This window comes from Natator depressus, chromosome 11 (assembly GCF_965152275.1).
Source record: "Natator depressus isolate rNatDep1 chromosome 11, rNatDep2.hap1, whole genome shotgun sequence".
Taxonomy (NCBI): Eukaryota; Metazoa; Chordata; order Testudines; family Cheloniidae; genus Natator; species Natator depressus.
In genome coordinates this window covers 61645157-61673149 of record NC_134244.1, presented here as the reverse complement: position 1 = coordinate 61673149, position 27993 = coordinate 61645157, and the positions used below count along the sequence as shown (strand labels likewise).

The 27993-nt window shown below is 46.1% G+C and overlaps 1 protein-coding gene across 5 annotated transcripts in view; it reads right to left on the bottom strand.

The window, feature by feature from the left end:
• NRP2 (neuropilin 2) overlaps nt 1-27993 on the bottom strand; it is a 121578-nt gene that overhangs the window by 40149 nt on the left and 53436 nt on the right. For all 5 annotated transcript variants that reach the window (XM_074967988.1, XM_074967990.1, XM_074967989.1 and 2 more), the window contains exons 8-12: nt 18997-19141; nt 18055-18404; nt 16291-16435; nt 11414-11530; nt 8887-9039 (exon numbers count right to left, since the gene is read on the bottom strand). In XM_074967988.1, coding sequence (XP_074824089.1) covers nt 8887-9039; nt 11414-11530; nt 16291-16435; nt 18055-18404; nt 18997-19141 — 910 coding nt within the window. The remainder of the gene's footprint in view (nt 1-8886; nt 9040-11413; nt 11531-16290; nt 16436-18054; nt 18405-18996; nt 19142-27993) is intronic.

Here is a 27993-nt window from a genome sequence, read left to right as displayed (position 1 = left end):
TTGGCCTAAGTCTGCTCCCATTGAAGTTTTACCACCAACATCAACAGAAGAATTAGCTCAACACTGAGCAATTTGAAAATCACGCCAAATGCATCTCCAGAACTTCAAACAGAGACCTGTAGATTGACTGAGCTCAGGTTTCAAAACACCAGAAGGCAGATCCCTTTCCTCCCCCACCTGCAAAAAAAAAAAAACCCATACAATCAATTTTGTGCTGCTGCTGCATCAGCTAAATGAAGTTAAAGTCAAATTTTGTCTGAACAAAATACTAAACTTTTGTGTACTCCCTGTACATATGATCAAAAAGTAACAGAGACACGTTCATTTCTTGAGAAATTCCACTGACTTCACATGAATTTGTCCACTTTGTCCACTTTAAGGCAAACATCAGCAGAGAAAAGATCAAAGAGTGTTTGCCAAATCCCAGCTGAATGAATATCATTTGAAAAAGTACCATGCTGTTTTCTAGTGGAGGAGGGGTCTAGTGATTCACTACAGAGTGGTAGTGGAGGAGGAGAAGATGCAAGAGATAAACAAGTGGAGGAAGCAAAAAGAACAAGCTGTACTTCACGCATAAGCAGTGATAAGATATAATCAGTGGCCAAGGTCTCCTGAATTCAAATTCTCTTTCTATAATTCACCACCAGCCTTTTCAAAGGAAAAACAAAAACAATCAACCCCCAAAAAAATACCCTCAAAAGAAAAAAACAAACAGCAACAGTATAATTATCTTGAAGCTAAAACTGCTTCCAAGGCAAGTCACCCAGTCATGAATAAAAACACCACTTGGATTTCTGAGTTTTTAGCACTTTCTGAAAATGGAGTATATTTGACTGTATCCTCATCCTCCATGTATTGCTTGTCTTCTTAGACTTTGTCCTGCCATGAGATCCTCGTGTCCCTGGAGAGACCCAGTCAAGTCAACGGGGCTCTGTCTGGTACCAGGGGGCTGTCTGAGTGGATCCAATTGCAGAACTGGTGCCTTGAACTGTAAGCTGTTCGGGGTAGGGATGTCTTCCAGTGTGTTTGTACAGCATCTAGCACAAGGGGGGCCTCAATCCTAAATGTGGCCTCTGCATACCAAGCTTCCCAAAGCTAGAGTCAACCCTCATTTAGGCATCTAAATAAAAGTGGCCTCATCGAGTGAGGTGCTGAGCAACCCTAGCTCCCACTGAAGGTCTTGAAGATGGTCAAAGGCTCTGAAAAACCAGGAGGTTGCACAAATTACATAGTTGCACCTTGCTTTGTGCACACGCACACATTGATCTGGCTCTGCATCACGCCACCGCTGGGCCAGGAAAACAGCCTGAGCTAAACAGCCTGGTGAGAATACGTTGACTTCAGTGGAATTGTGTCTACTTATATAGCAGGGCTGATTTGACCTGTTAACTCTTCCCATTTCCATCAGTTTGTGTAATCAAAGAATCTTCTGAAATGCTGCCAAAAACAATCCAATATCGCTTCAACACAACCTCTTTCAGAGGCGTAGTAGCCTGTTGAAACTCTATGTTCCCTGTGTTTATGAGGACTTTCAGCTGGTCTCTTTTTGGAGTGATAAAGTGCTGCCTTGACCTATTTGAACAATACCAAGTAGTATGAGCCACAGGTGTGCTCATTCTTTGGGCAATTCCACCAACTGCTTCCCTGCAGCTGACAGCGGGTTTTGTTGGGATGTGGTTTTGTGCTTTATAAGGCAGTTTAGAGAGAGACTAGTTGAGCAAAGGCAGACATTACTTGCTATGCCATTTGAACATGAAGCTAGTGGGTCATTCTAATGGCTGGAGGGACCTTAATGAAAAGCCTTGTGAACATGCTGAGACCAACTAAACAAGGCCACCGCCGAGCTAATTGCTGACTCAGCATGTCTGAGCCTCGCTGTTCCAGTCGTTGATATTTCTGACAGTTAATGGAAGTCTTGCAGCGCAGAGAAGACACCTGAAAGAAAATCTCTTGTGTGGCTAAAACATGTGAAGAAAGACTGTACAGGAGATTTGATCAATCCTTTCAGGATCAAAAAATGCATTTCAGCCACTTCCCTGGATCTTTGCTTCAAAGCATCTGTTCTTGCTAATGACACAGTCGATAAGGCTCCCACAGAACTGGCATTGGAGGTTCAAGAGACCAGCTCACAGGACAAATACGTTCAGGCATCTTAGCCTGCTGCTGTTTCTGCAAATGGTGCTTCTGTCACTTTCCATGGAGATTTATGGATGCATCTGGATTTAGTAGAGCAAGAGCAGCGTGAACATGCAACCATCACTGACCAGACCACAGCATAATCAATTATATGTGTACCTTAGTGAGCCCCAGATCAATCACAAGACTGATCCTCCAAACAAACCATCTGGAAATCCAAACAAACCATCTGCCCAACACGCACTTCTTTTGGTTAGCACCTTTCCCTCCTACTAGCCAGCCATCTGAGAGAGTATTAGGTGCAGCAGGGGATGAAGTCTCACAGTTCAGGTCATGCTTAAATCATGAGTTGGTACAGCAGCTTATCTCACAAGGTCAATCTATCTGTACTTGGTTCCTGAATACACAACAATTGGCTCCCAAGAAAAACAGATACAATGACAGGTCACAGCAGCACATCTGGAGGTGTTCCAACAGAACACGTTGGCTTGGATATAGACAGTCAATTACCACAATTCTCAGTCAAAGGCCATAGAGTTTCCTCTTCACTGGACATTGTTGACTTACAGTTGCTACTCTTATGCAGGATCTTTGCATTCACCTAGACCTCTTTCACAAGTCATTGCACTGACCATTATTGCAAAGCTAATTCCTCTGGGACTTTCAGTGAAAGAACCACACCACACCAACACCTGCCTCCTATTGGCTAAAGTGAATACATTCTCCCGCTCTTTCAGGTCATCATGTCCTGCTGCTACCCACACAGCTTTGCTGTCTGTGATTTCCATCACTACGTCATATTCACAACTACCACTTCCATCTGTATCTACGCATCTATATCTAGCTCCTGCTCTTCCAAGCTTGCGGTAAATGGTCCAGTGGAGGGGGCACTGATCTGAGGTTTAATTCCCAGCTATGCTACTGACCTGCTGTGTGACCCTGTACCTAGCTCTTCATTCCGCAGGGGTGTTGGTAAGCTAAAAATTCATACTGGCTGTGGGGTTCTCCAATATGGTGATGAGGGCCATACGAATTCTGGTTGTGGATGCTCAGTGCTTCAGATGCTCAAGCAGTAGTTAGAGCCAGATGTTTATGATAAATGTTCTGCTCATTATTTGCATGAGGACCACTTACAAACCAATGGAAATGGCGCACTTTTGTATGAATCGGATGTGTGTGTACCCAGGCTCCCACACACTGATCTGTGTGTCTCCACACTTTTATGCATGCACAACGAAAGGCATCAGCCCACAAATAAAGGTATTACATGCACAATCTGGGCATCAGTTTTTGTTTACACATGTTGGGTGCACACACTTTTCAAAACCTGCCCCTGGGAGTCACCAGCCAGTGAGCCATTTTCATGAATCCATGGGACGAGCCAGTCCACTACCTAACATTTTAAAAAATCTGCTTTGCTTTCCAAAGAATACTCCCGCCCAGTTTTACAGGCAATATGTGGGCGTTTGTACGTGGCGCCAAACACCAGCAAAGGAATGCAAACATCCATGTATAAGCCACGAAAGGAAGACTGGCCTCTGTGTATAAGGCTAGGGCCAAGTACTGCTTTCACTGAAGTTAATGGGAGTTTTGCCAGTCCTTCAGGGACAGATTGTGACCCTGGCTGTGCTGCAGTGCAGGAGGGCAAGGGACATAAGAACTCCCTTTCTCCCTAGCTCAGGCTACCGGTATCGCAGGGGCAAGGGAGGGGACGAAGAACACCCATTGCAGGGCTGCTGCTCTCCCTCTTGTGCATGGGCATGGGGAGTGGCTTGAGCAGCTTAGCTGGTGCACCAGCTGAAGGGATCAGCACCAGGCATAGGGCTGGGAGCAAGGGAAGAATCAGCAATCACACTGTAATTCACTATGTGGTTCGGGGTCTGTTCTTGGGGCGGTGCAGCTACTCGCCTCCCCCTTAGTTGGGGTGTTGGCAAAGCTCGCAAGGATCAGGGTCCATTCACGCAAGTTAGGACTGGACGACTAACTTGGCTCCAACTCAATCAATGGCAAAACTCCCACTGACTTCAAAGTGATTGGGCTTGGCCTCAAAGGGTCAAACTGTGTCACCCTTACTAACACTGAGCAGGACATAACACTGCAAATAATCCCCCAAACCTCACTGGGACCCGTCAAGGCATCAGGCTCTATTCAGCACAAGTAAGGGTATTACAGTCTGGCCCTATGTGCAGGACTGGCCCAATCCTACTCCATGGAAATTAACAGCAAAGCTTTCATTGATTCAGTGGAGCAGGACTGAAGTCAGAGTGCCTAAATTCTCATGGATTGCAATAAAAATTTAGCCCTTAAAAACCCCAGGGGAATAACACAAGGAGGGTAAAAGGATCACTGGCAGCTTAACTATGGCCCAATATTTGTGGGGTTTTTTTTTACAAAATGAGCTCTTGCAAAACCTCAGAGCAACGCAAACGTTTCCCCATTGGAAACATTTTTAAACAAATAAACCTTCCCCTGCTGGGTCTGCAACCAAAATATGGCAGCACTTCTGCCCCCCAAAGTGAAGTAGGCTACAGACCAAAAACCACAGTGAAATTCTCTCCATTGATTTTCATGGCTCAATCTCAGAGAAAGTACAACAATGGGGAAAAGATACATTGTAAAAATCCTACCCATTAGTTTTGTAGAGTCACAGGTGTGGTTAGCAATGGTGGATTCATACAGGTGCTTATTTCCCATACGTAGGTCTGAACAGCCTTTGCTCACTTGGATAGATAGGAGTGCACATATAAGGGAGGGACGATGGAGCCCTAGGATTTCTAAACTGACAGTGTTCTTGTAACATCTTCTAATCATTTCCTTAACAACCGTAAAAATGTCCAAACATCCGTGGTCCAGATTCTCAGCTGGTGTATTCCGCTGATGCCAATGGAACAAGACCAATTTATACGAGCTGGAAATATGATGCCCGGTATCTTTTAGACTCCTGGCAGTCAGTGAAGATGACGACTTTGGCAGGGCTCGTCAGCACCTACCCGTCTCAAGACACCCAGCTTAACAACTGGAATAAGTGGGTTTATCTTCAGGTCCCTCAAGGCCTGGATCCTACCCCACTGACAACAATGGGAGTTTTGCCATTGACTTCCGGGGGAGCAAGATCAGAACCTCATTGAAACCTGATCATGTTGCAAATTGTGGTAAATTCCATCAAGGCAGCTAACAGGGGAAATCTGGGAAGCATGTGAAAATCCATAGAGAAAAAAATGCAATCCCTTTTCGGGGCACGACAGTGGAAGAAACTGGGTTCCTTTGCCGCACAAAAAGGCAAATTGCAGCTGGAGTAAGAACGGGCTTCTGCTGAGTTGAGCAGCTTGGCTCCACTTTCGCCAATAGGGGTAGCTGCATTTGTCACGGGAGGTTTTAAGGGATGACACGGAGACCATCCATGTCGCTAAAAGCACTAGGAACATGGTGCTGATAAAAGAAACGCCAAGGTGCCTGCGAGAGTATCTTGGAAATAAAACTAGTGGAATGAAAGCAGAGGGTGTCTTGGCAGTCTCAAGGAGCCATTACCCATGCCAAAGAAGAGAAATAATTATGAGCACACACACAAAATGCAATGGGAAGATATCTAAGGAATCTGAGCTCGTCTTTCGACAGACTTTTCCAATCAAATGCCTTTCAGATGATATTTCGGCACAGCCACTTCCTCCTTCCCATGCTCACTCAGCCAGGGCCCCTCCTTTTAATTTAATTTTTTTGTTTTGCCATCTGATGAAGAAATAGAAACACATTCCACATACCTCTTAAAGGCACAGTGCATTTCTTTCTCTCAAGAGTTCTAGATTAGCACATTAAAAATTTAAGGATCTCCAACAACTTTGAACCCCCCATTAGCATGTGCCCTGCCCCTAAACTAAGCACAGCTGCTCTCCTTCACCCAACTGCTCACCCTTTGTAGGAGCAGGGGTTCAGAAGGAAAGACCACCCTGAACAGAAAGGACTTTTTATCCTTTCTTGCCTGGTGTCTGACGATGAGTTTTATAAGTAGAAGCAAAATGCCGGAGGGGGTGACTAGAAAACCATCAGAGGAATGAAGGAGTGTGAACTAACAATATAGGTATTCTGCTCCCAGTCAGCAGGCTACAAGAGGCTCTTTTTAACATTACAGGTCTCTTTTTAAAGCTGGAAAAAGCAAATAGTTGTTTCCCTTTGTGTTGTGTTTTCCTTCCTAATTTTTTAAAGCGGGAACAAAGTTAGACCCCATGGTCCTTTTTTGTATAAATCCCTTTATATTTCTTCAATGCAGTGAAAAGCCAGACATGCTCACAGCCAGGTGGCTCATATATGATCGTGTCTGACATTCTTCTCAAAACAACAGGGTGTAACTGATCAACGTGGCAGGGCCAGCTGTGATTCTAAAGCCACTAGCTCTTCTCACGGACTCAACGCTTCAGGTGAGAGTGTGGGCAGAGGGAGGAGAAGGGGCCAGCACCACTTTGGGGAGCCAGCTCACCTTTCAGTAGCCTTTGTTGTCATGAAGCATTCCAGGCTCAAAAAGAGACCTAGGCTCTATTCGCAGTTCTGCCACTGATCTTCTGTGTGATCTTGGGCAAATCACTTCCTCCCTCGATGCCTCTGTTTCCTCTCTGTCTGTCCTGTCTGTTCAGACTGTAAGTCTTCAGGACACGGACTCTCGTCCTATGTGTCTGTACAGGATCTAGTACAATGGGGCTCCAAACTCCATGGGGGACTCTAGGCACTACTAAAGAGACATCACCCACCTTGTCTCTCTAATATCCTGGGACCAACACGGCTACAGCTACACTCTAGCTGCCACTGTAATGCAAACAACAACTACTTAGAGAAATCGCTCTGTGGTGGCCAGCTGCAAAGCTCACTAAATCAAGGGAAAGACTCCCACTGGCTCCAATGGGCTGGGGAACAGGCACTAAGGGCTAAAGGGACCTGCAATTCAGAAGTAGCAGAGAGAAAGAGAGGCACGGTAAGAAACTGAAGGACAGAGGAAGAAAACTCCACTAATGTTGCAGACACACAGGGAAGGCCGTATCCCCTGCAGGAGCATCACTCATCCCAGATTGTCCCTAAACAAACACACACGAGTCTTTTAAGAAAAAAAGGTCAATTAATTGTAGGAAGACTCGTGGGAGAGGAAATGAAATGAAAAACTGAGTCTGAGTTATAAAAATAAGTAATTTTTTTTCCTACTTGCAGGAGGCTTATTACATTAATTAAACATTATTACAGCGAATGAGATGGGGAGGGTTATTAAGCCTGGGACTGGCAGTAAGTGTTCTCTCCTGTTGCCTGAGGCCCCAGTGATCTTCAGATATTAATCTTCTCAAGCACTCAAAGGCTGAAGAGATAAACACTCAAAATATGAAAATATGTTTCTCCGTTTTTCACACTGTGACCTGTGTCAAGCCAAAGAATCTGTCAGATGTCCAGAGAGCCTATGCTTAATACAGCACTGACGGGGGTTGTAAGAGATCTGGGTGGCTCATCGGTCAATGGGAAAAAGTGTGTGTGTGTATAAGTAAGAGTGTGTGTGTACGCATATGTGTGTTTAAGAGGGAGGTGTGTGTAGAGATGTAGAGGACTCTCATCATTCAATGTATTTCATATATATATATGCATTCCTCTTTGGCTTTGCCAGGTGCTGCCTATGCTGCCTTCCAATTGGCTGTTAGAACTGTCAGTCTGGCCAGTGCCTCTGTTATGTGGCTGACAGGTTGAATGCTTTGGTTTCAACACTCAAATCTATTGGTAAGAGCCAATGGGAGAGGTCAACCTGATCCATCAAATCCTCATGCTCTTTAAATACAGGCATTAAAATCCTTGTGCCTCCATGTGGCATCTGGAACAGAGATAATGCTGGGTGAAATATTCATCTGTACCTCAAGTTGACTCAATGGGACCCTTGAATTTCCTGCACAAAACTCAGTCCATGTTCATCAAAATTAAGTGAACATAGGTTGAAGTTATTTGGAAGCTGGTGAACCTGCTTTGTACCCCCAACAACACTCCTCCAACGTCATCTCAGGTAAGAAGATGGCACAGGTCCCAGGGCTGGTTCCAAGGTACAGGGATAAGGAACTTCTGCCTCCAAGAAAACTTGCAGGGGTTGTCTCACTTCCTATCTCTGCAAACAAATCTTAGCAAAACCCTTCTTCAGCTAAGCCCTGCAAGGCTCACTCAGCCCTAGTTAGAACACCAAATCCTCTGTTCCCACAACACAGGCCTATGCCGGAACAGATAAAGAGTAAAACTTAAGCAGAATTTTTTGTATCCTTAGGTCCTGGTGAGTTCTACCCCAACAAATGATTTAAGTCTATCCCATGCAACCACAGGGTGCAGAATAGCTGAAGTCAAGCTCTGTCCAGCCATGGAATTATTACGATGTGTGTGCACATAGCAAGAGGGGACGCACACTGTGGGGAGTATTGGTGGGCCCACGCGAGGAAATCTGGATCAGGATTTTGATGCAAGTCCAAACATCCCTATATTGGGCGGGCAGGGGGGGCAAGATTCAGCACCAGGCTGCTTGGTTCAAGCCCATCTCTAGTGGAGAGTTAGTGCAATTCAGTGACATGGTTATCGGACCTGTAAATAAGAAAAGAGCCAACAAAGCAGAATATCCAAAGAATTAACAAAGGAAAACATCCACTTCTGCAGAATCTCTGCCACTGTTAAGCAGCGTTGCAATAATCTTTTCCATGGAGAAAATGCCATAGCCGTTCCCCCCTTCCCCTTACAATGTATGAATTGGCTTACCAGGTAAGGACCCAGTGCTTGGTCCTGAATTGCTGAACCAGGTGCTTCTAGAATGGAAAGACCACATATAATCTGTTGCAGGGTCATTAGACCAACCACATAGGTCTTCAGGGAGGTCAAAGTTGCAATTGAATCCTACAGGAAGCTGGGCATCTTATAAAAGGAACATAACAAAATAAAACTTGATTAGAGAACAACCTGCAATAGAGGGATGCTATTTAAAAACTAAAATAGCTGGCAAGTCATAAATACTGAAGAAAGCATGAAATCTCTCTCTCACGGATGCTTTCAACCTATCTCATGTTTCGTCAGCTCTGAGGATCGGCCTTAAGTTCTGCATCATCAAAATGCTCACATCAAGTCCTTCAGCTAATCCACCAAACTAAGCAAATATAAATGCAGGCACCAAATGCTTCCAGGCTCTAATCAGCACCTTCTCTTCATCCCCTGGAGTGGCCAAATATTAAATTCCTTCTTAAATGTCAGAGACCAATGTTTCCCAAGTGCCCTTGTGGTGCAGTGTAGTTCCACCCTGGCTCCAAAAAAAGAAGAATCTCGAGTGCCTCAAAAGCCCAGCTATCGAGTGACAGATCTAAGCATTCGTGCCAGAAGAGAACAGGATGTCTGGAATTATGAATGGTCACCCCTGGGTCAGCATCCACTAATGAAAATGTTACCTATGCAGCTATGGGGCAGCAGTGGTCTAGTGGAATAATCCAAGGGATGAGAGCTAGGTTCTATTCCCAGCTCCACCACTGACTCACTCTGTGACCTTGAGCAAGTCACTTAACCTCTCTGTATCTCAGTTTTCCCATCTATAAAATGAGGACAATGCTTGCCTACCTTTGCACAGTGCTTTGAAATCTCTGGACAGATTTCATTCTCAGCTCAAAGCATCATTATATGAAGTGAACAGAGCCCTCGGTAGCAGAACTTTGGACAGGGATAGCTCTTGGGCCACAGGAGCGGGCGTCAGAGGAGGCTTGAAGCTCAGGCCACGTCTACACTGTGAGTTACTGCGCGGCAAGCTAGTGTGTGAGTCTACCGCATGCCAGCTTGCTGTGCAGTAACATCCGTATGGACACTGCTACAGGGCAATGAAAGTCCCGGAGGAGGCTTAGTCTCGGCGAGAGGAGGCTGCAATGCCATCTGAGCAGGGAAGTCACTGCATGAAGGCTAGAGAAGGGACCTACTCTGAGGGTCTGCTTCTAAAGCAGCACTCTGAGAATGTCAGAGGATAGACTCCTGACTGGGAAGCACCGGGGGAGGGGCCAAATATAACAAAGGCTTGTTTGTAGCTTTCCTGAACGAAGAGAAAGTTTTACATCGCCACGCCCCCAAAGTTAATGACAGTCAGCAAGAGCTCCGTGACCCACGCAATAGCCATCAGGTGAACACTACTGTACAGTGGAAAGAGCCCTTCCCTACCGAGTCCCAGCTCGGAATAAAGCAGTGTGGACATGGCTCCTTTTATTACAACCTAATCTAGCTCCCCAGGGAGAAAGACTCTTTCTGTTAAAGTCTCCTGAATCTGATGGTCCAGAGAAATATGCCTCATTGCTTGTGAAGTCGAAGAATGAAAATCACAGCTAAATATGAAGGGAACATCCTGGATACTGGCTCTACACGTTAAAATGTATCACCAGGTAGAAAGTACGTCTCACGCTGCACTGCACGGCACTCCTGATTTCTGTGCCTTTAATGAAAAACGGCATCCTGAATTCCAAAGTTACTCCACTGACGTCAGAGGAGTTCAACAGGTGTAACACTGGGGCACCAAGGATCTGTGCTGTGTCTGTGACTCACATTTCTAGAACTGAAACATTATGAACGGTGTGAAAGAGTTAACTTGTTTTCAAGATCTCATTAGGTTCCCCTTTTATGTTTCCATCCAGGCCTTAAAGCTGATGGGCCAAAACACTGTCAGAAATCTCACCTGGAAGCCTCTTCTAATGCAATTTCTAGTCAAAGTTTACCGATCCATGAGGTCTGAATAAATGTCCATGCTGTTGGGTACTTATCCAAACCCTCAACTCTGAGGGTCAAACTCTGCTTCCAATTACAATGGAGTAAACTCACTGCATTCAGAGGAGTCAATCCCCTACATATTTATGGTACTTATGTGGCCCCTTTAATATAGGATATGAGCATCCCACAACCTTTAATGCTTTTATCCTCTCAACACGTGTTTGAGGTAGGGCAGGGCTACTATCTCCATGTTACAGATGGGAAACTGAGACATGGAGAGACCACAGGGAATCTGTGGTAGAGCAGGGAATTGAACCCAGGTCTCCCAAGTCCCAGGCTAGTTTTCTTACCACAGTATTGTCCTTCCTTTCTCTCTCACTGTACTATCCTTCCCTGGTATAACAGATCAGACTTTGACCCTGATTCTTACTAGTACTATCATTCTACAGGTTTCCAGGACTCAGTCCCACTGAGTAGGAGCCAATGGAAAGACAAGAGTGTTCACTTAACTGTTAACCTATCATTTACTGTGCTAAGGGTGCCTGCGTCTGGTACGTACCATCACCTTCTCCACAGCCATCACCACACTCTGTCGTCTCCTCATCGGTAGGGTATGGAGAGGTGGTCTCCTCACTCTTCAAGGTGGGCTTCAGTGTCTCTGAAGTGGGTTTTACAGCTGCATAAAGAAAATAAAGGAGAACAGGTGATAATGAGCCTCATTCTCAGAGAGCCCAACAGAGGAAACCACACAGAACTCTTTCTTTCTGAATCTTATAACGAGAGGGCAAGAAAGCGGTAATAATTTCCAGCATGCGACGAATGTCAGCATGGCTTGAATCACTTGTGAGCCTTCTTTTCCTCCAAAAGTGGAAATAGGGAGTTCTCTGAGCTGTGGACCCTGCAGGATAAGGATCTCCTTTAAATCGACAGGCTGTTTTTTATACTAGCTAGCAGGTTTGTTGTTACGCTGGATAACAGAGATCCCAGACAGCACATTATTTTCTTTCATAAAAACATAAAAACATATTCCCACCAGTTGTGCCAGTCTTATAAAAACAAGTCACTCAACACCACAAATGATGTAACCACAAATGGACCCAGAGAATCCCTAGCATGCTCTGGCTCAAAGCAGAAAGTGTCTGGTTTCATGCTCCACCTTCCTGACAATTTAAAGTGGCTCTGTACCATTTCCTTCTCCTCCATATAGACTCTGGGAACCTAGCTAAAAGCAGGTGGCAAGGAAATTTAAGCAAGAAGATATTAAGATCAACATGACATGACATTAAGCTCCATCTTCCTCTCCATTTACATGGGGAACAGAGCAGTCAGCAGAGTCCACTGTTCTTCCCAGTTTTAAAAAGGTTTCTTTGCTCTATTACCTGTGATTAGGATTCTTTATCGGCACCCTTCAGGATATTACTTAATAAAGCCAGAAGCTGAAAGAAATGGCTAAATACATTGAATATTTTCCATACACTGCTTCCCAGCTTCTGTGATTGAACATACTGCACATAAACTCTTGGGTTCCTTTTTTCCTTTCAGCTGCCTTTTATTCACAGTAAAATACTGAACAACCTCAAAGCCTCCTAATATTAAAGTCCAAATTTGTTACTACCCCATAAAACTCCAAATGTTACCGAGAAGCAAATTGCAAGCAGCAAGGCCCAAAAACAGTCATTAAAAAAAACCCTCAAAAAACATCAGCTGAAGGCAACACGTCAAAAGCCGCAAGTTACTTCCACTCGGTATGTGTTTTTGTTGTTGCTGTTCTTGGGCTTTGAGATTTATAGTAGGAATGTGACAATGGGAAAGGACCTTGAAAGGCAAAGTACCATATGCAGTCCAGATGCTCGGCTGGTGTAAATTTGTATCGTTCCACTGCCCAGCACAGCACGTAGCAATGACTATGCAAGCATGACAAGATGGTGAGACGAGATAACGAAAATCGCAGGGCCAAAGTGGGGTGTGACTGGAAAGTGAGAAGGAGAAGGTCTCTCTTCCACCCGGCAGTGTCCGTGCGGCGAGAGGTACCTGCTGATCATGCTGCAGAGTTGTTGGGCAATTGAAACCAGATGTGTGGAACTTCAAAGGAGAGAAGAGAAGTCACAAGCTAATGTTCATCAATCTTCAATCTTCAGAGGAAAAATGTTAGCAGGTCTTTGATATGAGCCAGCTGCTGACCGGTCACTTCAACTTTTTTCTAGATACCTGCCAACAACCTGTTTTTGAGCCTAGTTGCTATTAGTTACCTGTTTGAATTGATAAAGTCACTAGCCATTGATAGAAACAGTGGCAGTTGGGCAGGGTCCACGCTGCAACTTGTAACCCTATTTGAAAACATTTTAAATCGTCGTGTTTTAACCACGCTCCTGACCTTGTTCCCAAGCAAGTGCTACAGCCTTGGGCTTCACAGCCAGGCTTAAGCACAGTTTGGTAATATGTTTGGGTCTCACCTACAGAACAGAGCCATGTCTTAAGGCTCGGCTACACAAACGAGTAGATTGCAGCACGCTGGGGGGTGAATCTACCCCACGCTACCTTGTTGCAGACTAACTATGTGCACCCTGCTGACAGCTGTTAGAGCCCTTTGATCTAGTCCTCTTTGAAACAGGACGAGCTCCAAGGATCAGCGGCATGCACATGGATAGCCAGACTGAGGCAGGGTAGCGCAGGGTGGAGTCACACCCCAGCTTCTCACACTGTAATTGTTTGTGTAGACTAGCCTTTAGTCACACCAAGGGATTGCTACATTGTAACCCATTGGGTTTTGTAGTTTACATGAAACCACAGGTACTCTCCGCTCCCCAGATTGCTTGTTAACACAGTTGTAACAAGATTTGCCCCCACACTTCCAGAATTACAAACCATGCTACCGTTACAGGGATGAATTCTTGTAAATAAATTAAGTTAAGCACATTTATGGCCAGCAGGTTTTCCTTTTAAAAGTTGCAAACTACAAATGACTAGACAGTCATGTTGGGAAATGATGGTCAAGGACACTACTTGGAAAAACTGTGCTTGACGATCCCTTTTTAACATGGTTGTTGCTAGCACAAGTTCAAAGCTTTAGCTGTGGACAGAGCCATACAGGTGAACTTACACAAAAAGCATAAAGGATTGAGACAGCTGCACTGTAGAGTATGGCCTGGATTCTTTGCTGCAACAGAGTAAGCTGTGGTAGGAGGCGGGAGAGACATCATGGAGTCAATTCTCTGCCTGGCTTAGCACAAGTAAGAGTAGCCTGGGGGCTGCTCTAAGCTACACCAGCTGGCAATGGTCCCCAAGGGACTGTCTGTCATCTGGGGATAGCAGAAAGCTGCAGAGGGAAGGAGGCATAGGAGCTTGCTCTACTGACTCTACACCCGTTGGTGACTCCTCCATGCCAGAGAAGGTCTCAAAGGGGATAGCACCAGTTCCTGTTCCCTTGGCATGGTCAGAGCAGCACACAAGTGATGGAGCAGAGGAGAAAATCTGGCCAAGAATGAGTAAATCTTCAGCTAGTCTAAGGCCTGTTCTCTCTTTTCTAGGTGTAAATTGTGGCTGTCTGAGCCTGCTATCTTGGCAGACACACTAGGGATTGGAGCAGGGATCTCCCTAGTTAAAAGCAAGAGTCTCTACAGCTTGCCTCAAAGAGCCAGGCTCTAACTGGGTGCTGTAACAGACTCACATCTACTGTGGATCAGGCAAAGAGGGGGACACGCAACACATGCTGACCTGGGGGTTACACCTAAAAAATTTGCACACACAAAATGCATCGCCAGAGCACATCTGAGTATGTGGATGTCTAACTACATAACAGACAAAGACAAAAGTACTCAGATCTGCCTCCAAAATTCAAATGAGGGTGCAATTTACACCTGCCAAAAGGGAGGGCACTCTGCTGAAAACCTGCCCCAGGCTGCGAATCAATGTTTTCAAAATATCATAGCTCTTAAGGCCAGAAGAGACCACTATGATCGTGTGGTTTGACCGCTGCATATCACAGGCCATAAAATTTCAGCATGAGGTGTCTGCATCAAGCCTGGAATTTCAGTTTGTCCTATAACGTATCTTTTAGAAAGACATCCAGTCTTTATTTAAAGTTAAATAATGTAGAGTGAGATCCTGGTCCCGCTGAACTCAATGGGAACTTTTGCCATTGATTTCTATGGAGGCAAGATTTCACCCTTACTATTTTTTGTTTTATAATTTGCTGGTAAATGATTGTAACATATTTTGCATACATAATAGAAGAAAGGAGTAGTAAAAACCCAGTGAAAGGCTAGCAGTGGGCTATACATAATTTAAGGTTCTTGGAGCAGGAATTCTTACAAGAAAATGCCTTATACAGATGTTGTTTTACATAGAAACCATACTTCTTTATCACTGACATCTGGAGACCAGATCCAGATTTAAATAGATCATTGTACTATTTAGAAAAACCCAAAAAACACAGGAATATTCCTCTAGGCCAAAGGGACAGCATCAAGCTGAATTCATTTTTGTTTTTGTTTGTTTGTTTTGGTTTTTTTTGTTTTGTTTTGTTTTGTATATTCAGATACGAACCAAGATGGACCATTTCACACTGCGACTCAGAGGACCAAATTTAGCTCTGGTGTAAATGGGCACAACTCCCCATGACCTCAGTGAATTTGTTCTGCAGTTTTCATGGGTCATACCTCTGTATTCAAGGCAAGAGCAGCTGTTCCAGTTATGAAAACAAGGTGGACAAACTTTTGGTTCCCTGGTCCTAGAAGTTCTAGTACTGTCTCAAGACGCATCAGCATCAGGATTTCTGTGGTACTCCACGGCAGAGAAAAAATTCCTTAGCAGAGATCTAGCAGACAGGACGCTGGGCTGGGAATCAAGTCACCATGGTTCTATTCCTGCCTCTGGCAATGACCTGCTCTGTGACCTTGTATAGTCACTTCTGCACCTTGCTGTGCCTCTGATTCCCCCTCCTACCCTTTATCTTGTCTCTTCAGGAGAGAGACTGTTTCTTTCTACATGTTTGTACAATGACTAGCACAAAGTCTTGATCTTGGTTAGGGCCTCTAAACACCTGTGTAGTATAATTAGTAACATTAAAAATGGGAAATGGTCCCCCTTTAGATAGTAAATGAGAATCAGAGACGGACCTGCCCCTAAACCCCGCATTGGAATCCTGCAGAACTTTGGGAAAGCTTGGATCTCGGTCCAAACTTTGCAGCGAGATCTGGTCTCAAGCGGAGCACCAAATCTGACCACATTTTAGTATGGAAAAGTTTGGATTTGGCTCATGCTCTAAACTGTAGCTTCATAGCTCAGGTTTACCTCTGCTGAGGTTGCAGAATTAGAACACCACCTCCTGTGGGAATGTAGGGAGAGAGAAATAACTATATCCCACCTACTTTACTATTTCAAGAAATATCACCATGTCTTACTGACCAAGTATAGAAATGAAAGCAAGGTTCATACCTGTCCAATCACAGCCCAACACCTCCAAACGCATCCCAATCCCTGCTGGAGACCACCGTTCTGGGTGAACCCGGATGTACTGTGCAGGAACAGGGTCAAACCTTCGGACTTCAGGGATGTCATAATGCATGTTGCCTTCAAAAAGCTGCAAAGAGAGAGAAGCTAATCTATGCATCATGTATATTATCCATCAACAAACCTGGAACATGAAGCATTCTGACAAACCAATTACTAGTTCATGTTCATTAGAACCTTGTGTTCCACAGTCCAAAATCACTGTCTCTTGTCATAAAGCAAAAGAACTTGAAGTACAGTAGATACAACAAGGTATCTTTAGCAGTAAGATTCAGAAGCATGAGGAGGATTTCCAGACTTGGCGCTATCCTACAGTCCATGCATGTACAACAGATAAGGGACAAAAGTGTGAAAATGGGGAAGGAAGTGCAGGAAAACAAGAGGCTATGCTAAAACAAACTTGCATTGGAAGGCAGCTCAGGTACAGCCTAGATAGCGCAGATCTGGCAATCTCCTGTAGTACCTGAAACAGACAGTTTTGGCTGTACTACTCTCGGTCTTATTTCCAATTTGTAGCTCTGTGAGTGAACATATGGTGTCCCCAACTCAGTCTCACGAGCATCACAGAGTCTGTTTCTAACGAAACCATACAACATGCCTCGGCCCAAACTTTATATCGCCCATGCCAGATTCCCATCCAAGCTACACACTGGTGCAAGGCTGGCGTTACTCCACTGGCTTCCAGCACACATGACATCACATTTTGTCCCTGGCTTTATAGAGAGGCTATTGTCTGGGATCATTTGAATTCTCATTTTTCCCCAGTGTCTAAGCAGTGGTTACTGGCCAAGCATTGCAGACATCTCCCCTTTCGGTTGCCTGTGTACTGGGAACAAATTTAAATTTATTGTTGTAGCTAGTCCCTCAAAACTCATTTGTGGGATTGGGATTGTTACCATGTTGCAAAAAGTTCGACTCTTTCAAGCCTTCAGGAGGAGAAACATCCACACACATGTGCACGAAGAAGTTCATTAGAATCCAATGACTTAATTCCTTAGAGCGGAGGGGAGGGGGTCACAATCATCCTGCCTGTCCCGTATGTGCTACATATGGGGGCAGTGGGTGTCCCACATAGATGGGAAAGGGAGGTTCCAGGATTGTCCCCATAGGCAAAAAGAGGTTTGTGGTACAGAAAAGGTGGAGAATATCATGTGTCCTACATCACCCTCTTGTCTCAGGGAGTAAGTAACACTTAGAAGGCATCTTCCTTTAAAAGGTGTATTTAGCCTCTCTGCAGGGACACCACGCCCTGTCCGATGGGTTCCTTCATCCTTCGACTTGTAGGAGCTGGGAGGATTGCTGGGGTAATGGTCACGCCTCCTGGAGGGGAAGGTTCCTCCTGATGTACCAGCAACTCTGCCTGCTTCTACCAGGCACTGGATGGGAGCTCCAGTAAGAGCTCTCCAGTCTCAGTGGCTGGTGCAGGAGATGAAGGGAATCAGACCTCCCCAGGCAGGGCAGGTATGGCGTGGAATAAGATGGGGATAAAGTCATGAAAGCCTGGGGCTGATGGCCCAATCCGCACACCACCACAGCCCCTACATGCTGTGCTCTCTCTGAGGACTAACCAACCCCACTGTGAAGAAAGACAGGCAAGCGGGGACAGTGAGTGGGGCACAGGCTGGATGTGGAGCTATCCAACCCAATATCATTGTTCTCAAAGGTCCGATTCCGATAGACAGGCCCTACCTTGGGTTGCATGGTTTTGGTGTCCTGTATATACTCCCAGTCCTTTCCATTCATGCTGTAGGCCACTTTAAACTTCTTCACGAAGGATCGAGCCTCTACCATGGTGATGCTGTCTCCTCCTCGGGCCCCTTGGATGACCACTCCTTTCACATTCTTAGGGACTCCCAGGTCCACCTGCAGCCACTCTTCCCCTGGCTGGGCTTGGGGGATTCGTGGGAACCATCCAGAGCGGCTGCTGACCAGCCGGGCCATGCTAGGGGACCAGTCGTACCCTCTGATTGAGGAGGCAGATATCTGGGAGTCTAAGATAAGGCCGGAAAGCATCCCCAGCATGTTGGAGCAGGGTGAATCTGCAGGGAGAGAAAAGGAGCAGGGGAGAGAGGGAAACCATACAATAACATGTTGAAGTGTGTCAGCGTTATGCTAACAGGGCAATGTCCCACTGCACTTAACTGCTAGGTACTGAAATGTCAAAACACTTACACCAGCTGTAATTCCCTTTATTGCAGCCCTCAAAGGCTGCAGGAACCTCTCAACCCCGACGTTCAGAACATCCTCAGAACATCCTCGTTCTGTGCAAATCATCCCCTAACTCCAGTTGCTGGTTTCTCACCCACATCCACTTCTGAGTCTGTTAAAAACATCTCTTTCATAGCAGAGTCCTGGCTGCTGATCATACGGTCACACCTTCCTTTACAAAAAGTATGTCCTATCAAAAAGCCTGGATGTGTCCTCCCTCTGCAGGGTCACGCCATCTGCACTGCCAGCTGCTGAGGAGGCTAAGGCAGGCAGAATTAGGGGCAGGGTGTGTATGTGTGACCTGATCTTAAGGAGGACTTCAGAATTAATGTCCTTTGCTCTGCTTTACATAGGAGAGGCTCACACAGACCAAGAGGAACAGGAGTGGGGAGGAAGAAGGGAAAGAACTGGAAATCTCCTAACCTGTGATGCGGCAGCCATAGAGCTCAAGTCTGAGAGCAATCCCATTGTGCCAGACTTGGGGACGGATCCGGACAAACCGAGTCAGCACTGGGGTGTGGATCTTGTTAAGGACCACTTCGGTGACATCAGTGTTAGCTTGAAATACCTGCAATGGGGAGAAAATATCAGGATGTCCTTGTCTAAGCAAAATAATCACCCAAAGCAAAAGGACAGGCAGGGGCTTTCTAAGATGGGCTAGTGCCCTAGCAGCAGGAAGCACTGAGGAGCAGTGCAAAGGGAGTTGGACTGGCTGGAGTGGGCAGGGTGCGCGGCCACTGATTCATTGTGTGACTGTGGGGAAGTCGCTTAGGCCAAAAATGGCCTCTGATTTTGGGTGCCCAGTTGGGCCTCATTTCCCACTGGCTTCATCTGGAACAGTGGATGTTTGGCCCTAAAAATCTGAATAAATAAAATAAAAGGCCAATTTTGACCTTAACTTTTCTGTGCCTGAGTTTCCTCATTTATAAAGTGGGGATAATAACCCTTTCCCATCTTTGTGACGTGTATGGAGATCTACAGAGAACATCGGTGTGCAAGTTTGAAGCATCATTATTTAGGACCAACTTGTGGCTGCCTCTTTATAATCAATGACCGCCCGTGCCTCTCACATAAAAGAAAGCTTTCAGGGGCAGTTTGTGATCCAGCATGGTACAAACAAGCATCTGTCTTACCAGATGGCCATAATCAATAACTACCATGTGGAGTTTTTTCTCTTTCGCTCACTCTTCTATTATACGGTATACTTGTGGTTCTGTCTCAGTTTTCAGTGCCATCAGGGGGGAACAAGTGAAAAAGGAAACATCCAACTTGAGTGGAGTTTTAAATGGTTCTCTGTGCCGTACAACTGCCCACCCTGGGGCGCTGAAGTCATTACTTCCAGAGAGAAGCTGGATGCTCTGCTCTCTGAGTATGCCAGGCTTTCAGGGTTAGTGCATCACCTGTTGCAAGCCAGGAACTGCATAGACACTGCAACGTTGGCTATGCTTTATGCTCTCTCCTACCCTGTATATGCTTTGCTAAGCACAAGAGCTTCCGTGAAGTTTATCTGAGAGTAAAACAGGAGGGTAGAGAAAGAAAATGCCTGGCACTGGCTCACCTCTGTCAGAGGCAAGAGTTAAATAATTCAACCATAGATTCCTGCGATTTGGAGAAAAGCAAGTGAGGCTGTAACCTGGCCCATTGCCTTGAACAGGAGCAAGGCTCCCACTGAGATTTTTTTTTAAAGCCTGCAGACAGGACACATTAATGCAGCTCTCCTGGAATCCAGCACATTGGGGCATGGAGATTGTTACAGCAGGGAGAGAGTAATTCAGCACCAAACCCGTGACGGCTGCTGTCAGTGTTCACAGCACCACAACCTGAACTCTGCTCTCCAGGCAAAGTGCTGGGATCCTGCCCCTCGGGCGTTACGGGATTAGTTATGGGGTGGTGAGGAGAGGGGGGGCTGTGCAAGGCTCTGTCTGCAAATCTGGTTGATAATTGGGATTTGGAGTAGATTTGAACTTCAACAAAAATGCTAATCCAGAGACTATAGATCATGCTGGTACTGTTTAGCAACACAGCATGGTTTATGGGTTTTTAATATCCTATTTTATTCCTGTCCGACCCCCACTTCCCATCCTTGCCTTGCTCAGCAGTCACCAAACACCCTTTTTCCAGCGGGAGGGCTAGACAAATGGTGGCTGCTGTGAGTGAGTGTGTGAGAGAGGGAGAGGGAGAGAGGGAGAAGGCCCACACTCTGGGTGAGAGGATATATTTCCACTCTAGACCAAAGGCTCCAGCTTTATGTCACCTGAAAAGCTGATGTGCAGCAAATCACCTAAGAACATAAGACAGGAGAACAGGAAATGTTTATCCGGCTCTAATGTAACCACCTTTTATTTGGTTTAATATAATCCCAGTTTCCTGCTTTTTCACCCTGTGCATCAATCCCTTCCTTCTCCAAACACATGTCTACATCTCTCTTTTAGATGTATATATCCTCCTCGTTTCAGGCACCTTTCCTGATAATCTATTCCATATGAGGATTACCCCCATTCTGGCCCGTTTGCTGATTACTCCCATTCTGGCTTGTTTCCTAGTTTATGTTACCTAATTTTTGAACTCCCTTTGCAGTATGAAAAACATGGGCCTAATTCTGAATTGACTGCGGTATAGGGTGCCATTGACTTCAGCCGCGTGACTCTGGATTTACACCCGTGAAATAAATTCCAGGGTTGGGTCTTACAACTTTATCCATCTCTTTTGTAATGCTGAAAACCTTTCTTAGGTTGCCTGAAATCCTCCTCCTGTTTCTAAGGAGATGAGTCCTTTGACCTTACATTTTGCTTCAGAACTTAGGACCACGTTCCTTCCCCAGACAGAACCTGATTCAGTAAAGCACTTCAGAATGTGCTTCCAGTTAGGCACGCACGTCAGAACTGTGCTGGATCCGGGCCTTGGTTATGAGTTATGTGCAACTCCTGTCAATAGGAGCGGCTGGTAAGGATGCGTAGGCCTGAAATGACCCCAATTTTTTAAGGCCAGCTGGCATCTTTGATGCCTTTGCTGCATCCTCCCTTTGGTACTGCGCAGAGATTAATACTAAACAGAGCAGACAGGAGGAAGCACTTGTGGTATGTCTTTTAAGTGCTTTAATCAGTAACAATACCACCTCTGATACACTATAGGACCGAGGCCTGGTCTACACTTAACACCGAGGTCAACATAGCTATGGCACTCGGGGGTGACCGACCCCTGGGTGTAGAGGCAGCTTGGTTAACCTCACTCTCATTGCTTAGGGAGGTGGTGTCCCTACAGTGATGGAAAAATCCCTTCTGTCGGTGTAGGCTGAGTCTGTGTTAAGGGGTTATGCCGGCACAGCGACCGCACCAGAGCTACGCTGCTATAGTCTCTGTAGTGTAGACCTGGCCCTAGCATCTCCTGCGCCTTTATTCCTGCACCTCTGCTCTGGGTTGGCAGGTTTAATGGTTTTTCCACAATAAGTCCCAAATCCTTGCCCTGATCAGATCCTTTAACTTTGGCTACTTGCGCCAAGATTACTTACTTTGCATTACTCCTGTAGATGTTTTTTGCCAGTCTCCTAAACACTCAACCCCTTTTGAAGCTCGTATTGCTGCACATTACCTCTAATCTTCCTATCATTGGCATTGACAGGATCAGCCTCAGACCTGCGCATGGCCTGCGCATGAAAAGCAATGACTGATTTGGGGTGGTTTGGTGTCCAGCATGGCACACCTTTAAGGGGCCAGATTTTCTGAGCACTTTAAGAAAATCAGGCCCCTTAAGTTGTCTCAGGTTGAACGCCTCCCTCCCCAAAGTGAGACACCCACCATCCCTGATCACTTCTGGAAACCTAGGCCCCCTTCCTTCTTTAGAGATGCTGGACGCTGACCTGTTGGTGAGAGAAACCTATTGTTGGTCGAATTTGTTTTAACTAAAAGTCTGATCCAAAGCCCCTTGAGATCCAGGGAAAGATTCCCATTGATTTCAGTAGGCTTTGAATCATGCCCTGAGTTAACTTTCATAGCACAGCAAGAACCAGCAGGAGCACTTGTGAAACCCAGAGCCCCAACGAAGCAGTAATGTTTTGTTACACAATGAGAACATCACATTGTCTCCCTACCTCTGTACATTGCAAGCCACTCAACACACATGATGCACCAGATCCACAGCTGGTGTATATCAAGGTAGATCCATTGACTTATATGGATCTGCAATGATTTACACAATCTGAGGATCTGGCTGTTATAGATGAAAATACACACACAAGGGTGGCAGAGTTGGAAGACAAATGTAAAAACCATTAACAAATTAAAAGCATCTTCTAAGCAGCGGCCAAGGCAACCCACTTTCACTGCAGCATCAAAGACCTGCCTGTCCCCTCCCTACACTTTTATTTTTACTTCCGTTTTAGTCCAGCCAACAGGTCTACAAGTAAAATTAAATTGATAATCAATGAGAGCTGACTCGCTTAATTAATTTGCTGCAGAAACACAGGGAAGGGGGAGGATGCCGGGGCTGGAGGATGCCAGGGTGGGTTTTTCCACCTCCTGCCTCCACTTGTAAATCATACCCAGGACACTCTTCACTTTAAAACTTCCCCTTGTCGGCTAGGGGATTTTTTAAAGCTGCATTAGTTCCACCGGGTGTAGGAATCCTACCAGCTGCCAAGTCAGAAGTGAAGCAAAGGCGAGAAAAGCACCATTAAATCCAAAAAGCAGTTTATGGTTGGGGACAGTCTCTTGCCTTATTTATTTTTAGTGCTGTTTTTGTCATCATGCAATTTCTTGGGACATTCCAGGGAGAGGTTTTGTGTTTTCTAGGGTGGGGGCGTGGATAGCAGCCGCTCCTCCCCCAGCTGTGTGTGTGTCTGTCTCTGCATGGACTAGATTTACTGCAGGATTAGGTTACCCCATGGAGACAGAGGCCTGGAACAGAGCGCGTTAACAGGATTAGGGTTTCAGGATTTGAGACAGAGAAGCATGAAGGAGAAAAGTCAGGGAGATTATTTTTCTTGCCAGACTTGAAATGGGGAGCAGGGCAGCTTGGTGGCGTGAGGATCCTGGAGAAGAGGAGATGGATAGTTCTGCATTTATTAAATCCAGGAATAGCAGACTGGGGGTGTAAAAGAGAAATGATCCTGCAGCCAGACAGAAAGCAGTGCACCTCAGCCTCTACACCTCACTCCCATTGCCTGCCCTGGGAGTATTTCCTGAGGAATGCATGCAAGACTGGGCCCTGTGTACACTGGGCAGAGAACCATCACTGGGGCGGAATCTCTGCATCTGAGAGTGCCCTTTACTGGATCAAAAGTTATTCCCATTAAAGATATAATATAGGATCCTATATACCTAGACAAATCCTAGATCAGGGAGTCAGCTGGTATCCAAGAGCAATGGGATCTACTGGTATGCTACAAGGGATGAATTGGGCCCCATAAACATAGGATTGCAGCTATGCTAGGAAAACTGGGACCTGTAGTTCTCCACAGGTGCAGCTCCAGGGGTGAATTTTAGGTCCTAATTTTCCAAATATGGACAAATCCGAAGTGATCCTCGTTTCATCTACACAAACAGTGAAAGCAAGTCAGGATTTGGGAGATGGGTTAAACATCTGCAGTGCGGTACCTTAGTGCAGAGGAGAGTGTGGGCTGAGGGCTAGATCTTCCCTGCAGCTCTCCAGATAAAGAAGCCACAGGACTGAGCTTTCACCCAGAGCATTGAACATAGATGTCCAAAGTGAGAGTTCAAGTACTTTTTGTTACAGCTTACAAAAATGCCTGACAAGGGACTGATATAAATGGACACTATACTGTGCTTGGAAATATGACCCATTGGGTCCACTGATTCTCTGGTTTGTGGTGTAGTTATAAACAGTGTGTGTGCATGGCAGAGAGGAAGCCCCCAACTCTGCTCCTTATCTCTGTTACAGAGATAAACCATGTATTTGGCAGCGTTGGAAATTTGCATCCATATTTTGCACCCTGGGCCCATGTCTCATACGTGTGTGTGTGTACGAGAGAGAGAGACTAATGGACTAATGTATAACAGGCACGTCTGTTCAACATTCATGTAAATGAATGTGGACGTATTGCCTATGTGTACAATTTTCTAGGCTAAATCTGGAGAGAAGCATGCCTGCAATGCCCCAGACGAAGCTATAATCGCTTTCCTCAGCACAGCATAGCCTCCCTCACCTGTTGACTGGGAGCAGCTGGGCTGAGGAGGCAGGTTGGTGGACAGGAGTGGAAACAGAAAGACTCTGATTAGTCCTGATCTCATTCAGGCAGCATGTCTGCAATTTGGCTACCCTCCCTTCCCTCTCCCCCAAATATATTAGCACTCTGCAAGACAACAACAGTCGTCCCCCGCTGCCTTGAGCTCTCATTAATCTTGTTTTCCTCCACTTTATTCTCCTTTTTCCTGTTCCCTTGCCTTTGGTACACTGTATCAACGCTGAGAGCAGCCAGGGAATTGAAGTCTAGCCTTCAAATTCTGCAGTAAACACCACATCTACCCACCCTTTCCTCTTCCTTGGCACCATAAGCACTGGAGGGGAGGTCATACCTGCCCTCCGCTTTCTGGAGAGAATATTATCTGCCATCCACCCCTCCTATGCTCAGTCCTTCTCCTCTTTTGTATCTCTCTCTCTCTCTCTCTGATGAAGATGTAGATGTTAGCCAACTCGCGGGAAGCGCCAGTTAAGCTTGGCTCCCTGCCCACCTTACACAGGCAAGAGGGAGATGGGCTGATCCATCTATACGTGTATACGCAGGAATACTGAGTCCCCCGCCCCTCCCCACTCCTCGTGGCATCAAATCAAACTGCGGCAGACTTGACAAATCTGTTTGGCACGGTTCACTCAACTATTTCACTGTGAACCGTGCGGAGAGCTGCACTGACGCACCAGGAATAGTGTGGAATCTGCACATTAAATACAGACATCTGGGAGGTTTCCTAATGAAAGAACAGCAGTGATTAACGTTAAACGGAAAGCGCGGCCAGCTCGCTGGTGCTCCATGCGCTGAGCCGTGCTCCGGGGCTGAGGGATGTACAGTCGAATCAGAAGATTCTGCACTCATTCTGCTGCTGCTCAGCTGCTGAAGGCTGAACATTTAAAGGGGAGGGGAACAAACCAGTCACCCTGATTTCGGGCTAGGCAGGTCACCAAAAAGCAATTACTTCTCCACCAGCCTCAGGAGGTGTCTGCTAAATTGAGTCCAGCAAAAGGGAGAGGGAGAGAGACTGGGATGAACATAAAGGAGTAAAGAGGGAGAGATTTATACTGAAGGAGGTTGTGTAGCTGAGCTGTCTTTCTACATACAAAGGGGCCAGATCCTCAGCTGGTGTCAAGGAGCACAGCTCCACTGACTGCTGAGCAGCTACACTGAGTGACACCAGCTGAGGATCTGGGCCGAAGGGTCTCACGCTTTGTGGACTAGATCTCCAGCTGGTGTAGAACAACTTATCTCCATTGAAGTCAACCCAGCTGCCCTGACTGACACCAGCCGAGGATCTGGTTTCGTGTCTACAGAGTCCCCTGGCAGGGAAGGATAAAGTCAGAGGTGACAAAAATCTGCATCACGCTGAAACTGACACTGACTTGCAAATTTCCTGCAAAGGGCAATTTAAACACCAGCCTGACCAACTTGGTTTTTCAGAGCACATCTTTCTAACCCTAGTTTTGCCCATTCCCTGTATGCTTTGCAAAAATGGTCCTAATGAAACTTCAAACTCCCCTGATTACATGTTTTGTTGCAGTCTGGAAACTCAGCCAACGTTCATCAAGAGGTCTGCTAAGGCCTAGGAGCTTTCTGAGACAACCTGGGCCCAGCTGGGAGGCAGCCACAGACTCCAGATAGTTTTGTACTGGAATGATGTGACATTTTAGAGATGGGCCCTACCCGCCACATGCAGCTCCAGATCCAATCTTCCCAAAGGTGTTTGGATTTGGGAGTTTGGGTCAGGCCAATCTTCAGGAAATGTGGAGTTTCATGATTTGAGTGTGAATCCAAGGGGTGCTAGTTGATTTGCAGTAAGCTTTGAGATGAAGCGTGGGTCAATGGTTAGGGCATTATCATAGGACTCAGGAGCCCTGCATTCAGTTGCCTGCTCTGCCACAGACTTTCTGTGTGACCTGGGCAAGTCACTTAGCCTCTCTCTGCCTCAGTTCCCCCTCCGTACCTCACCAGGGGTGTTCTGGGGATAAATAGGTCAGTGTGAGGTGCTCTAATACAATGGTAATGGGGACCAAATAAGCACCTTAGTTAGTTTGAACCTGAGACACATGCTGAAAGACACTTGTGGAGTAGGTGAAACCATGCGGACACAGAGGAAAGAAAATGTTTGGACAAATGGCTGTGAAGTTGAGCCAGAGGGTTTCATGCCCTTTGCCAATGGAGGGCTGAGAGCCTCACTCAGGAAAATGAAAAATAAATAAATAAAGTCATAGCAAAATCACTTCACCTTCATCTCCGTTTTGTGCCCCAACCCTCAGCAGTTAATGTACAGAACAGATTGTGTGGATGAAATTCTTGTTTGGGGGACAACAGCTGCTGTTCCCCACACTGTACAGTGCCTATGTACACGATCCACTAGGGGACGCCAACACCGCAGCCAACCACAACCGAGCTCTCAGGGGCATTTCAGAAGTTCCTTTAATTAAAGGGCACCTGTACAGCCCAGGCGAATTACAGTGCCGCACCTACCTGAAATCACTTCTGTTTTATATACATCTGCACTCTGTGCAGCCAGCTGTTCCCCTACTCACCCTCAAAAACACAGCGCCTCACGAGCGTTCCCTTCATTGTGCATTCAGGGTGCATCGGAGGCTCAAAGATCTCCAAGGGTCAAACATCCATATTACACACAACCCACCTCCCCACCCCACTACACACCTCCAGGAGCTGCGGCTACAGCAGGCACAAGCAGCACTGCCAACTGTGATTGCTACTGCAGATCCCGTATGCCTGACAAACTGAATTGCTCCTCGTTATTTATTGTTTGTTTTGTTCTCCGGGACACAGCGATCCCCTCTTAGGATTTGTGCCCTTTCATTTCCAGGCCTCAATAACTCCTGAATTGCAGTTTCATGTGGTTTTGTGATTGTTAACCCAGCATGGGGATGGGGCTCCAGCCATAAATGCTCAATGAATCTTGTATGGCAAAATACGGGCTGTGAAAAGCATTTTCTCCTTCATTTGCAGTCAAAGAACATACTGCAGGCTCTCTCCACTGAGCAAGACGCAACAGCAGCCAGGTTTTCTAAGGAACAGTGATCGCTCTATCGATGAGAAAGATCATTTCTGGAGAAGGCCTCCCCATGCAGCCTGTCAGCCCTGACCAGCAGCGTCAGCAAAACAGGCCTTACAAAATAAATCCCTAAATCCATAAAATGTATTCTCGCCTTTCCCCTCCCACTCCTCCACTGCTGGCAAGGCTCCCACGAGTGCAGCTG